We start from the raw sequence: 14011 nt of genomic DNA, 5'->3' as shown, positions 1-14011 counted from the left end.
GTATCCGCCCCCACTCTTGCCTGCAGCCAATAGTGCTGAAGCAAGAAGTAAATCAACTGCATACATACCTCCAATAGAAGAACTACAGAGTCACTATGGGCATGTGCAACACTTATCTGTATGCTCATTGGATCAATGTAGAACCAATGAGTGGCTCGCAGCTATCTTCTCCCATAGAAACACCTGTGAATAAAAACCCTACCTGTACTCCTTGGAATCTGCCCCCGATGAAGCCACAAAAGGTGAACCGTACGTCTGGTACATCTGACGTCACATCCTCACTAATGCCGGCTCATCTGAGAGGTGTGGGCGTATATCTGGTTGGAGTGCTTCATAGACTGCAGCCGTGGTCAGCAACGGCAATCTGACCGTTCGTAAAGCTATACTGATTATTTGGACATACTTTGAGCCTATTAGTAGCTGTATTATAGTTATCCTACAGTGTCACTCACTGAGCTTAGTGTTAACATCTATATTGATGTTATGTACAAGTGTAGCCACTGTGCTACAATGTTTAAGTGCTACACTTGGTACAAACCCAACTAAACAGTTCCAGAATAACAGTTTAGTGGCAAGAGTTCCCTCAACAGGGTGCCTTCTTACAGATTCGGGTTACCATCTTTGATACTATTCTAAAGATACACTGACCATCCTGTATTTGGAGTATAGCTTTAAATATCCTTTAATTAATGATAGGATATGAAGTGGCTGTACTACTATATATCCATTTCTTGTAATTAAAGTGACTACCTGTGCAAATCAGAAGCTTAAAGTTACTATTTATACTATAATACTAAAGCACATTAACATTTGGCCTGATCATTAGTACTTTTCTGCCTACACACCCTCCATTTATTTTAATCACGTTTATTTTATTTTAATTGTTTGTATTTGTTGTTTTGTCTGTCTATTGTTGGATCCAAACAGTATTATTTTAATTACTAATAAAGTTTATTTTAATCAAGGGTGTTTTCTTAGTGCCACATAGGGATTCTCTCACAATATACACAGTTTACCTACTTCCCTGTGAGCACCACCCTAAATGCACTGTTTGGAAGCACTATTTTTCCCTCTCACGTTGAGTAGTGTTCACTTACAACTAACAAGTGTAAATGTTGTATATCTGGACAAAGCGTTTAAACTATGGAATAAGTTATTTATAAAGATTAGCCGCCCTCAATAGGCCTGTCGCATCACATGAAATTAGAAGACCAATAGAACATGGAGTATTTTTATGAAGCGCCATTTCAGTATGTTTTCCAACAAAAACGCCTGCTGACACTAGACACTTGAGTATAAAGAATGACTCCCAAGTGAAGAGTGAAATTATCTACAATAGTATACTGGCAATTACATAAAAGGGACAGATTGCGTTAAAATTCGAAGGTGTGTAGGGACCACTTAAAAGTCTTCATGAACTACAGTTTGCAAACCACTTGGCTTGATATGTTAACTGAATGAGAATATTTTCTAGTTTACAGGATTACTACCTGAAGATTGCATTGCTGCATGTCTCAGTAAATTTGGTGCTATGTCTAGGTTTATTGAAATGGTACCAGGCATGTGCAGCTTTCCTAAATCTGTTTAAATGTACTGCCAAGAATTCCACTTTTAAACCCAGCATCTCCATTTATCTAGTCTCAAAGGCTTCATATTATACAGTCAAACTAAAAATCAGTCATTACACCGGTGCTTGAGGGGGAAACTATTAAGTAATTTTTTTACCTTCACATTGATCAATATTTGTTCCACATTGCAGTGAATACATTGATGTACTGTAATTGCACTAGTCCTTTACAGGTAATGTTTGCAGGTACAGACTTAGATATCTAAATGTTTCTGCATTTAAAAAAAATAATAAAAAGTTTACCTTATTCATAGAATTTGCATTTTTTCATACAAGTCTATTGTTAAAACCTCGAACAAATACTTCCTTCTAAAAATGACAAGGTTTAGCCATCCAGTTAGGCTTGTAATTGTATTTGCAGTTTAATGTAATGGACATTCAGAAGAAAAACAAACAAAGACCACACTATTTTAGCAATCCTTTATTGAAGGTAACAAGTTGGTTATGTTCACTGTATTGTATGAAACATCACAATATCATACTGGGAAGGTATCAGTACAGGTTAGGACCAGAGTGGACAGTTTGATCAAGCCATTCTGCTTTCCCATCTTTATAAAATAACCCAAAACCGCCCAGACAAGGGACAAAGAGGTTTGCATTATCATTGATAACACTTTAACTTACAAAGCTAAAATCTAATGAATAAATAAAATATGGTAGCAATAATCCTCAGACAAAAATAAAACAAAAATGAAATAAAAATCAGATACACAATGAAACAAAAATGATTGGGATAGTTCAACTAGGTACCAGTATGTAAATGTGTGTTTACAGATTCAGCAAGAAGAAAATGTTACAGAAAAATACCATGAATTTCAATTCACACAAAACTAGTCGACTCGTCAGATCAAACTACACAAGGGGAATACAGTCTTTGCTGAAAGATTCAAAAAACAGCAGAATGTTCACAAGGCATCCATAGCATGTAAATCATATATAGATGGATACATTCCTTGTTGCCCCATACCATTAGCTTTTCAGATAAATATTTCTCTTGCGTTATTTTCAGCATAAAACAGTATTTCCATACATGCACAACTCAAAAGGAATCTTAATAAAAAGAATAAATCAAGGTTATTGCAAAAATAGAATTAGACAATCTTCAAGTACCTCACATGACAGCCACTCTGTACCAGGCCCATTGCTTATAAAATGAAAAGGTCACAGAACCCATGAAAATATCTCTGTATTATTTGCTAATATTTAAAATAGATCATTTAATAGAATTTATAGTAATCTCAAAGTGATAAGTTGAGCTCTGAAAATAATGCAAACAATTAAAACGTATACCCACATTACACAATGCTACCATCTCACACTGAAATAAATCAGAGAAAACTAGAAAAACCACATTTTGAACAAAATCACAATTTACATTATAAAAGGCTAGTTTTTAGCTTGAGGGGAAAAAAAAAAAAAAAAGAGAGAATGCCTGCAGCTGTGACAGATGTTAAAAAAAAAAGTAATTGAGTATTGAGAGTGATTAGTTTAAGGGATTCTGTTCTATACATTAATATTCAGATGTGTTCCATGCCTTAAATCTTTAGGCTCCTGCCAAATGCAATGGTCTCCAAGCAAGCAATAGGCAACACACCACAATTGGGATGCTGGAAAAACAAAACTACTAAAATTTAGTAATTAAAAACTGAAGGGGAAAAAAAGAAAAAATTCTGGAGTAGCATATTCTGAAATTAAAATCTACCAAATTATTGAAACAGCCAAAACCTTCCATCAAAAAGTAATGTCTCATACAATTAAGTGTTGTCTTACATGCGTGTGTGGTGAGTTTAGTTCAAAAGCGCTGTACCTTCCAAGTACAACTGCATGCACCTCGGTACATCTAATAAAACTGCATGAGGCATCAAATTTCTTCCTAAGCACTTTAGCACCAAAAGGTGCCTGCAACAAATTGCATTGCAATGCACTGCAGGCCCTCCAGTTTCAAGTGCTTAGGAGTAATGTTTAATGCAAGTGTGACCAGAAATCCTGAGGCTGGCAAAAATACTGCTAAGAGTGACAATGTTATAAAACAAACCAACAAATGGTGCAAAATACTAATCATTTCTCTTTTTGCCCATTTTGTACATAGCTGACGATCCACCAGAATCTCCCCATTGGTTTGAAGAAAACTGTGATTAAAGTTTTTCCCCCTTTTTTTCCAGACCAAAAATCTTATTAGGACTTTTGTAAGGCTACCATGGGTCTTCTAGATCTCCAGCACCCTACAGAAAAGAAAACAAAAAAAAAGAGAAAATAACTTTACCACAGTTTTTCATTGAACCTAGCAACTATCATTTTAAAAGGAACCAAGTTGGAGATAATATTTCCGTTTGGTATCCAAATGGACAATTAACTTTTTCCAGCCTTACATTTTGTACATACAATATAAAAGTGATGCTGAACAGCTGACAAGAAATATTTAAGAAATTAAAGAATTTCCATAATCTTGGCATAACAATCTGCACCATCATATTGAGGCATTGTTAATGTAATAAATAGCATGCAGTGTTTAGCTTTTGAACCACTGGATAATTTCTTCATTTTGTTAAATTAAACACAAGTATAAAAATGCAAAACTACATAAACATGCATTGTTTGTGTTTACTACAGAATGCAATATAGCAGTGGACAATTCTTAGAAATAGAGTTCTAGTATCAAGAGCAGCTTTTGCAAAGACTACACTTTTGTGCCTTATATTAACAAACAAATCAGAGAGGTTACTCAGTCCTAGGCAAGTGTAACACTCACAATTTGTAACTCAATCCAAGTTCGTTTCAAACAGCACAAAGGGCTATTGATGCAAAAGGTATGTTCCTTTCCTAAATAAAGGTAACCTTTTGCATCACTAGCCGGGTGTGCTGTTTGATACGAACCAGGAAGCAGCTACGAGTTATGAGTGTTAGGCCACAATTATAGTTGCCGCACACGCGCCACGGAGCGCATGGCATCACACGTGCGCAACCTGCACGGAGGTCCAAGGCGAAGGATGGGGAGACGTGGCGGCATGTGAGCTGTTCGCCCTCATTGGCTGAACCATGCACGCATCAAAATATTTTGTCTTCTCCAGAATCGCGCACACGCGGTCGTGTGCTCTATGGGAAGCCTCAGACAAGAGGTTTGTTCACGTGCGCATGCTCTGTGCCACATGCTTGCCTAGGACTGAGTGCTGTCTCTTCTCTTGTGTCTTATATACTTGCAAGTGTGACCACACTTAAAGGGACAAGCATCTCTCCTGGTAAAAACATTTTTTGGACTCCCTGCAGTGGTATTTTTAAACATTGTTCCCATATCTACTTCTTCATACTGTAACTCAAGCCTCACCGATTTAGTAAAAACATTTACTTAGCACTGTATTACCAGGAAATAACAAATACAATATTTAGCCTGAAAAGACAGATTACATGTATATTTATTTTGAATACCAAATATGAATATGTAACACTAAAGTAGTTAGATGGTAAAACCTAAATTACAATGACTGAAATCGTATTCATTTATTTTTAGGAGTCAGAATACAGCTATCTTTGAATTATGATTTTATTTAGGACAGTAAGTTTCAGACATTGAAGAGCTTTCAGATTCATTATTGCACCCTCTGGTTTCAACTTATTCTCAATATTACAACGTAATGTAATAACCCAAGGGAAAAAAAAAAAAAAAAGTGTCACAATGGACAGGTTTTGTGCTTTTCATGAATCCAGTGTAGGAGTTAATCTCCATGCACATCCGTTATTCCCAGAGGTCTAGATGGTGTCACCAACCCAATAACTTTCTGTGTAAGATTTATATCGTATCAGGAGGCAAAATTATTGAATTTGTATAGAGCTAAACCCCAATTTGCTTGTCTGTCACGCTATAATTAAGGATAGTCATTTAACGATAGATTTACTTCTGTATAAATGCCAAAGTGTAGATACACACCCTATTGAAGTAATAAGGACCATCTACAAAAGCGAGATACCCATAAAATGTGAAATTTCACATTAATGGCCACGATTCCCTTACATAAAAGGCTGTCCGGCAATTTTCTTTTAAGTCTGTAAAATGCCCATGTCAAGTACATTTGTGCTCACAATACTTTATTTCAATGGCTTCACATTTACAAATGGCCTCTCCAGATGGGAAGGTAAAGGCAGCCATTTTGTATGTTTGTGAAACGTTAATCCAGTCACTGCAGCCACCCTCAGAAGATTTGGAAAAAATAGCAAGGCTAGAATATGCATATTTTGCAGGCTTGGAGCTATAAGTGGCATATAGCAGTGCATATAACATTCATAAAAGATATGCCTTACCATTTTCTTACAAACATATTTGATCATAAATTGTGCCTACACATTTGTTTAATTTCAAAAATTAGCTGCGAATGCTGAATTCCTGTCAGTTTTAAGAACCACAACTTTAGACAAATACAAAAAAAACTGTTAAAGTCTCAAATACATTTAAAAACACTATGCCACTGGGGATAAAAGCTGATCTATGTAGACCCCTTTAACTTTTGTACATGCCCCATTACACACATGGGGACAATCTTAAAAAGATTGAATAATCTTACATTAAAAAAAAAAAAAAAAAAATCTGAAAAGTTATTTCCCTTCAGTGTGAATTCCTGTTTGTGTCATCCACAGGATTATCGGGAGCAGAAGATTCTGTTGGTCCTGCAGTGGATTCTTCACCCTGCATTTTATCTAGCCTGTAACTACACAGCATCCCCTCGAGGAGTTGACGGTAGTTTCCCCTATGATTAATTCTCAGCTCCCTGACAGCTTCCACCAACTTCCCATGCGTTCCACTTGCCTCTGTTCCAGTGGGGTCCTTATTTAAGATGCAAGACCCCAGTGTCAGTAGACCGGATAAGAATACATTTCTATACATTACCACAGAAAAAAATATATTAAAAACACTACATAAAAAAAAAATTAAGTGACAGCAGTAACAGAACACATCTACTAGACCAAGTGTGCATTTTTGCATAAACATCGAACATTGCCCATATTTTTAATACCCTTTAGTTCTTACTCAATATTTATCCTGCTATACTTATTCCAATGCGACAATTTAATACTGAAAATCGGTAAAAAAAAATAAATCTGGAAAGTTGTCTTCCCACAGGAGCATCCAATTTCCATTTACTATGCATCAATTCTGCCAATACAAAATCTTAATTTGTGAAAATAGCTGAGAAACTTTACGGTATTAATATAAGTTTACGGTTTGCAGTGTATTTTAATTTTATATTTATGAAAGGTTATTCAGCGAAACTTACCCCGTCATTCTCTCTGTGTGGATTCAGCCTATTATACACCTCTTCAATAACACTGCGTCTGTTAATAAAATTCAAGATCTCAAAAAATTGTTTTACAAACCAAAAAAAACTTTAAAAAGCCGTATTTACACATTAATGGCTACAGAACGCAATTGTTTTATTATGAAAAAAGGGGGGAAAAAGTGTGAGAAGACTCACTGGACTCCTTTTAAGTGTAATAGAAAACATTGCAACATTATACTTTTAGGACTAGTAGTTACATTAATATAAGCGTACATATCCAGGAATACTGGGCACTTCAAGGTGAAACAAGCAAGACTACAGTGGAAAGATGTGATGCATCTCCTTGAAAATGAAGGCAAAATAAAAACTATTTGTCTGCGTGAAGAAAGTGGTGAGACCTTGTAAATTACATATTTTACTAGATATAGCCATGTTGATTAGAAACCCATAACAGCCCACTTTTCCTATAATAAAGAATACTTTGGCAAATCTATCCAGTTACAAAAAGCTTTATTAATGCAAGAATTAAAAAAAAAAAAAAAAGTGCCTAAAGTACTTTTCCATAAACTCAAAACACAAGAGATCGTTACTAAACACATTCTTTTCAGTCACTTACTTTCCAGCTAGGCCACCTCCAGGTGGTAAATGTAGGACGTTCTCCGCAGATAAGATGCGCATTACATGAGTAAGATCTGGCATCCCTTCCTCCCCAGCATTCGTCATGATTTCTAGATGGAAGGAACATTTACAATTTGTTCCATTGTGACCAAAATTTAAAAAAACCCGAAAAAAACAAAAGAGTTTTAATTTGCGGCTGTAAATAGCCTCTCAAGTAAACATATAACCAAAGTGCAGTACAGGTCACCCATGACTTGTAAATAACACATGGGTTTCATGTAACAAGTAATAGTCTAGTTTACAATGCACAGGATTAAAACAGGCGTGGCAAGATCATGGTTGAGCTCCAACAGGGATGTAATGTCTCAGTTAGGCTGCGCTTATAGTGCCGGCGACAGCAACGTCGCTTCAAAACAAATGCATTGAATCTGTAGCATACACTTATAGTAGGGGCGACGGAGCAACGAAGAGACATGAATCTCTGTAGTCAGTAGAATTGGATTTTTACAGAGACTGTCTCCTCATGTGACAGGTTGTAACCAATCAGATAGCTTCTGATCTGATGCAGGGAGAGGGGAAATGTGTGTGTGAGAATGCATGGAGAGGGAGGGGGGTGTGTGTGTGGGATTGTGTGTGTGTGATTGTGTGTGTGTGGGGGGGGGGATTGTGTGTGTGATTGAGTGTGTGTGTGGGATTGGGTGTGAGAGATCAGGTCCGCCAACAGAAATCATGGGGCCCAGGACAAATGAAAGGAGCAGAATACTCCCCCCCCCCCCCCCCCAAACCCATAGCGCGCCTACCACGGAAATATTTTTTTAGCACGTAACTTTTACTTAACCCCTCAATACATACAAAAACACACCCACTCCCCCCCAATACATCTACAAATACACCCCACTCCCCCCCCCCCCCCCATACATATATAAAATACACCCCCAATACATATACAAATCAGGCTTGCCTTGGGGATTATCACAGGTTGGGCCGGTGGCTGCAGGGGGGGGGGGGCGGTGTGGTGGTGGTGGGGGGGGGGGGGGGCAGTGGCGGGGGCCCAGCGACTGGCGGGACTGCGAGGGGCGGGACTGCGGGGGGCCAGTGGCCCGGCGGCTGGAGGGATTGCGGGGGGCTGGCTGTGGCAGGGGCCCAGCTGCAGGCACCTCTGTCCCACAATGGCTGCTCATGTGTGCGCCGGGCCTCCCTCTCACGCCGGCGAGGTGGAAGCTTAGCCCAGCTGATTTCCGCCGCTGCCAAGAGACCCGGCACCGGGTGCAGCGTTTTATTATTGGGGTTGTATTTTTATATGTATTGGAGGGGGTGGGGGTGTATTTTTATATGTATTGGGGGGTTGGGGGTGTATTTTTATATGTATTGGGGGGTTAAGTAAAAGTTGTACGCTAAAATTTGATTTTCCGTGGTAGGTGCGCTATGGGTTGGGGAGGGAGCTGCTCCTTTCATTTGTCCTGGGCCCCATGATTTTTGTTAGCGGCTCTGATTGTGTGTGTTTGTGTGTGTGTCTGTCAAGTGAAACACACTATATGAACAACTTTAAAATAGTTAATTCTCCCGTAATTTAAAGTAAAAGTACTGTAAATTCAGCATACTAACAGAAATTACAACTCCTCCATTTCAGCCTCCCCCCTTGCTCTTGTCACCACCCCTCTCTGCCTTCTGTCACTCCCCTTGTAGCTAGAGACGTCTGCCAAACGACAACTTTCGCTTGGGCTACGGAGACGGGAGACGTCATCCGTAGCCGTCACTATAAGCGCAGCCTTAGGAGACAATCAAATACTTGCTCTTCACCATTTAAGTGCATCAGTTGCATACAGCACAAGACGTACTAAAACAACCCAATTGTGCCTTTAAAGGCTTCTTCCATCTGGTCAAAGTTTATTAGCTATGCATATTTAAGTTAAAAATCCAAGCTTTATTCTATATTTTATTAGGTTTTCAAACAGTATATTATGCTTCTGTGAAGCACTAGGTAAGGTAGGCACACAAAATTACAACTTTACAGCGATTAGAATTATTCAGTAGTTTAGAAAGTCACAATGGCATCGTTCTCTATTTTTACGCATTGATGTGAAAACACTGACATTTCACAATGGAGCATGTAGCCAGGTTAAGAAAAATAAGAGAACATTTTATTTGTTTTTGAGCGTGGAAGGAATGCTCCAAGAATATTTGCCTAAGCAGATTTAGCTAGGACAAATTAAAGGCACAAGCCTACAGACGTAAAAACTAGATATAGCAGAAGGCGCAATTGGCCGCGGCTCTAATAAAACCGCACAATTTAGTGTTTAACCGCGCAAGTATGTCTACTGCTGTAGGATAGAGATAACCGGTATTAACTTGCGGATCAGGATTAAGTAGTAGGTGCAGTAGGTTCTCATGCATGGCTTTACGTTTAATTTAAAATTTGTTTCTGGAGAATGTGGGGGTCATGCAAATAGGACCACGAGACAGTGGTGAATGTGCCAACATTTTTTTCCCAAAGGCAGTCACGTAGCAGGCAAAAAAAAAGGAATGAATGTGAAAATGAGGTTTATTGCCAAATTTACAAGCGCCAGTGAAACATCTCTAACAGATACTCCTTGTTCTCCATTTGTGCGTTTGTAAAGTAAATTACAATTCATTACTAACCAAAGAACAAGACAAAAATGAGCAAATAATTTTTTTTTTAAATGTAGCATTAACACCGAAGAATGTTAGACTAAAGTTTGTGTCCGAAGTAAAGAGAAAGTGACTAGCCCAAGGTCAAAAGAAGAGATGACAGTCCAGGGGTAGGCAACCGGAAGCTCCCGAGCCGCATGCGGCTCTTTCAGCACCTACATGTGGCTTTCCTCTGTCCGCAGGTTGCTGCTTCTCTCCCTTCATTGTGCTGCTGGTGGCAGTGGGGGGGGGGGGGGGCCTGGCCTCTTGTTGCCACTGAGCATTTCCCCAGCTGCTGGACTACATCCCACACCAGCCCTCTCTGTGACGACGTGCACAGTACTGTATATACCTATTAGTGTGTACAGTATGTGTGTGGGGCAGTAATGTTCATGCATGTGTTGCAGCTCTCTGAATATTTTGGACACCGTTTATAAAAAAGGTCTCCTTCCTTGAAGTGTTGAAGACCGCTGCACTAGTCCATAAACTATGTCAACCTTTTTTCATTAGATCAAGACTTTAAAACAATTTAAAACATTTGGTTAGCAGAAACCTTTTTTCCTCCATGGAACATTATGGAAATTAAGTTAGTTCACTTTATCCTTTAAACAGATTAAGGTGAGGATCTTTGAGGGACAGAGACCTACTGAGAAAGGATGGCAATATCAGACCAATTACAAATGTTGCTTTTGGGGTAGAAAAGTTAAGAAATGGGAAGTGAGCAAATGAGGAAATGGGATGTGAGCAGGTGTTGCATTCATTACAGTTTAATCCCCCTGTTTTGGGGGTTGGAACTTGGGGATTCTTTCTAGCTAAAGCTCACAAATTTCAGCTCTGGGGACCTCCCAGTTGCCATTTATACTTTGGTTTAAAGCTCCCTTCCAGGGAGAAGTAAAATGGATGTAAAATCAAGACTTCCTACTGGCAACACAAAAAGACAAAAATACTCAATGCTACATCCAATGTAACAAAAAACATAGTTAAATACTTCAATGCTGGTATTCACATGAATAAGGGTAATTTAGTTAAACCTTTTGGCCAAAGCATTATAAGCCTGCAGCCACTTCACGGCATGACACGTACAAACATCCTAACCCTCCACCCTTTTTAAGTAGCAGGTTTCCATGTACCTGTGCAGGACAGGTCCATTGCAGCCATTCTCCCTCCACTGCAGAGGTTAATGAGAATTTTTACAAGTATTGTTAAGACCTGCATACTGGTCATGCCATGAAGTGGCTGCAGACATGACAATTTGGCCAAAGGGTTTAACTAAATGACCCTTATTCATGAGAATACCAACACTGATGTATTTTGTCACATTGGATGTAGCATCGAGTATTTTTGTCTTTTGCTGTATACATTTGGCCACGCTCTGTAGCACTCCTTTTGACACCAATATATGAGGTTGTGGGTTCTGGGGTTAGAGATTGCTGGTATTGTGTGTTCAATTATATTGGACAGTCATTTACATACCCTTTAAAAACCAATTAATGCTTGAAATTCTCATGAACAGGGGGCTTAGGCCTGGGTCTCGCTGCACCAGACAGCGCGCGCGCGGCCCCGTGCGCATCACTCACCAGACCCGAGTTCCTCCCGAGCCGGCCCCAGTCCCCCCTCACTGCAAGGCTCGCCGCGCACTGTGACATGTTAGCCAGCAGGGGATACACGAGAATCGTGATCCAAAGCGGCGACGCGTCACGTGGTGCGGCAGGGAGCCAATGAGGGGGCGGAGGGAAGCTGTGAAGCAGTCTACAGCTACGGGAGGGAGGTGCGAGTGTGTATGTTATTCTCCCCCCCCTCCCTCCGGTGCCCGTCTTGCAGGCTGTGCGTGCTGGGGAGGTTGCGGCCAGCTCCTGCTGCTGAGCTTGTCTTCCCTGGGAGGAGGCAGCAGCAGATGCACAGGGGGGAAGAGGGGGGGGGGGAGGAGACTGTAGCGGGGTCTCCCGGTATAAAGATTCCGCTGCCGGTCATGATTGGGGTTCCTGAAAGAATTCTTGCCTGCACGCTCCTCAAAGACCGCATATAGCGGTGAAGTGCCGTGCCGGTGTGCGCCATGGCCCCGCCCCCTCATCATTTCTGCGCCCACAGCCCGTTTTGGCCACGCCCCGCCTGTTTGCAGTGCGGGTGCGCTGTCTGAGGCAGCTGGGTCTTAGCCTTAAATAGTGTGGTTCATCTCTGAACACGTTAGTTCCAACCAAGTAAAAATAGGAGGGCTAGTTAGGGTTGATTGTTGAAGCAATGTGACCTCTAGTAAAAACAAGATTTTGTATGTCTTAAAAGGTGGTCTGCTTAAAAAAATAAAATAAAAAAATAGGACCATATCAGTCACCACTTGATTTGTGTACAGTGTATATTACACACAACAGATATGCATATTTTATTGCTGGCCACAATGTCAATGTAGGGTAGCATTCAAGAGCACCTCTACATAGCTCACACTGGTTACTGAAGTATGCTCCCACTTCAATCATCATACAGGTTCCATAGTGCTTTTAACCCGTGGCATAGCAGGAGGTCTGAAGCACCTTATGTCACGCTCCTGCTAGTGTAGTGATTAAAAAGGTCCGATACGAGCCAACGTAGTGAACAGAAGAGGGGGCCGGGGGCCCCTCCACCGTTCACAATCTCAATTACACGAGACCTGAAGTCGCAACCTACCGTAGAAACCAGCAAAAAGTTTACGGTGTTGGGGAAATTTTATAAGGCCATCAAGGTGCCACCCAAAATCATGTTGGGGCGAGCTAATTTCCTACAGTGACTCCCTTGTGTGTATTGTAAAGTGGTAATCCTGCCTTTTAAAAAAAAATATATAGGTTAAAAACAGGCATTCATGTAGCTAAACCGTGTTAATTCCAGCACCGGGGACCACCTGCTTCCCAAGATACTTACCTGTGTAGGGGATGTCGGTAGCAGCTCCGGCGTCACTCGGGCCAATAGGAAGCAGTGACATTACTTGCGGCTTCATATCTAAACCTACGGAACGGTTACCAGCACCCATACAGAAGCAAGTATCTTGGGAAGGGGAGCCCCAAAGCTGAAATTAATGGGGTTCCATTCTGGAGACCCCTGGCTTCTTACATAGGGAGAAAACCCTTCCAACATGCTTTCCTTTCCCTTATCTGTACCGGCTGCTAGGCAAAGATATGGGGGTCAAGGCTAGCGGAACCCCAGTCCTGGTGAAAAGTAAAACTGGCTTAATTTCTAAAGAAACAAAAAGCAGGTGTCCAAGACCGCTAGAGCTGCAAGTTTTCAAAATTATTGAATTAGGTACAATGGACTGCACCTTTACCCTGGTCAAGCTGGTCATGTGTTTATGGCCCTCATTTAACATGCCACAAAGCAGATTCCCAGCGAGTTCAGCTGCATTCAAAATGGAACTAAAACCTGATTGTGCGGTTCCTCAGCTTAACCCTATATAAAGTAAGGGCCAGTGAGAGATTAGGCAAGTCTTTGGAAAAGCATTAAGCAGAGTCTGAAGTAAAAAATGTATTGCTACATCAATGTTTTTAAAATACTGATTTTTCCCTCCCCTTTTTATTTTATTATACAATAACACGTTAACCAATAAAAGTGGTGAGTGCTGGAGCAGAACAGCCATGAAAAAAAAAGGAAAACAATTGTATGATATTAGTTATGGAATTGTATCAGAAGCATCAAGGGGGATATTATGAAAAAGGACTAAAGCATATATACTAATCTAGTTTGATAATGATCATTTGAGGATTTTACTCTTCTGTTCAGGTGGAATAATTGGTGCAAAAATAAATATTTTTTTTATACGGCTCTAAATGTTGCAACCTAAATTAAAAAAAACAAACAAACAAAAAACAAACCACAGTATGTAATTTTT

The 14011-nt window shown here is 40.1% G+C and overlaps 1 protein-coding gene across 6 annotated transcripts in view; it reads right to left on the bottom strand.

Moving 5' to 3' along the window:
- Nucleotides 1–2033: 2033 nt before the first annotated feature.
- The window catches only part of PPM1B (protein phosphatase, Mg2+/Mn2+ dependent 1B), a 37661-nt gene continuing 25683 nt past the window's right edge, over nt 2034–14011 (bottom strand). For 4 of the 6 annotated variants that reach the window (XM_075595784.1, XM_075595785.1, XM_075595783.1 and 1 more), the window contains exons 4-7: nt 7511–7622; nt 6892–6949; nt 6423–6492; nt 2034–3849 (exon numbers count right to left, since the gene is read on the bottom strand). In XM_075595784.1, coding sequence (XP_075451899.1) covers nt 6442–6492; nt 6892–6949; nt 7511–7622 — 221 coding nt within the window. In that variant the 3' untranslated portion in view covers nt 2034–3849; nt 6423–6441. The remainder of the gene's footprint in view (nt 3850–6422; nt 6493–6891; nt 6950–7510; nt 7623–14011) is intronic. The other 2 variants (XM_075595787.1, XM_075595790.1) reach the window with 2 other exon arrangements.

This window comes from Ascaphus truei, chromosome 4, assembly GCF_040206685.1.
Source record: "Ascaphus truei isolate aAscTru1 chromosome 4, aAscTru1.hap1, whole genome shotgun sequence".
Taxonomy (NCBI): Eukaryota; Metazoa; Chordata; class Amphibia; order Anura; family Ascaphidae; genus Ascaphus; species Ascaphus truei.
The sequence above is the reverse complement of the archived record's forward strand: the minus strand, read 5'-3'. Positions and strand labels throughout refer to the sequence as shown.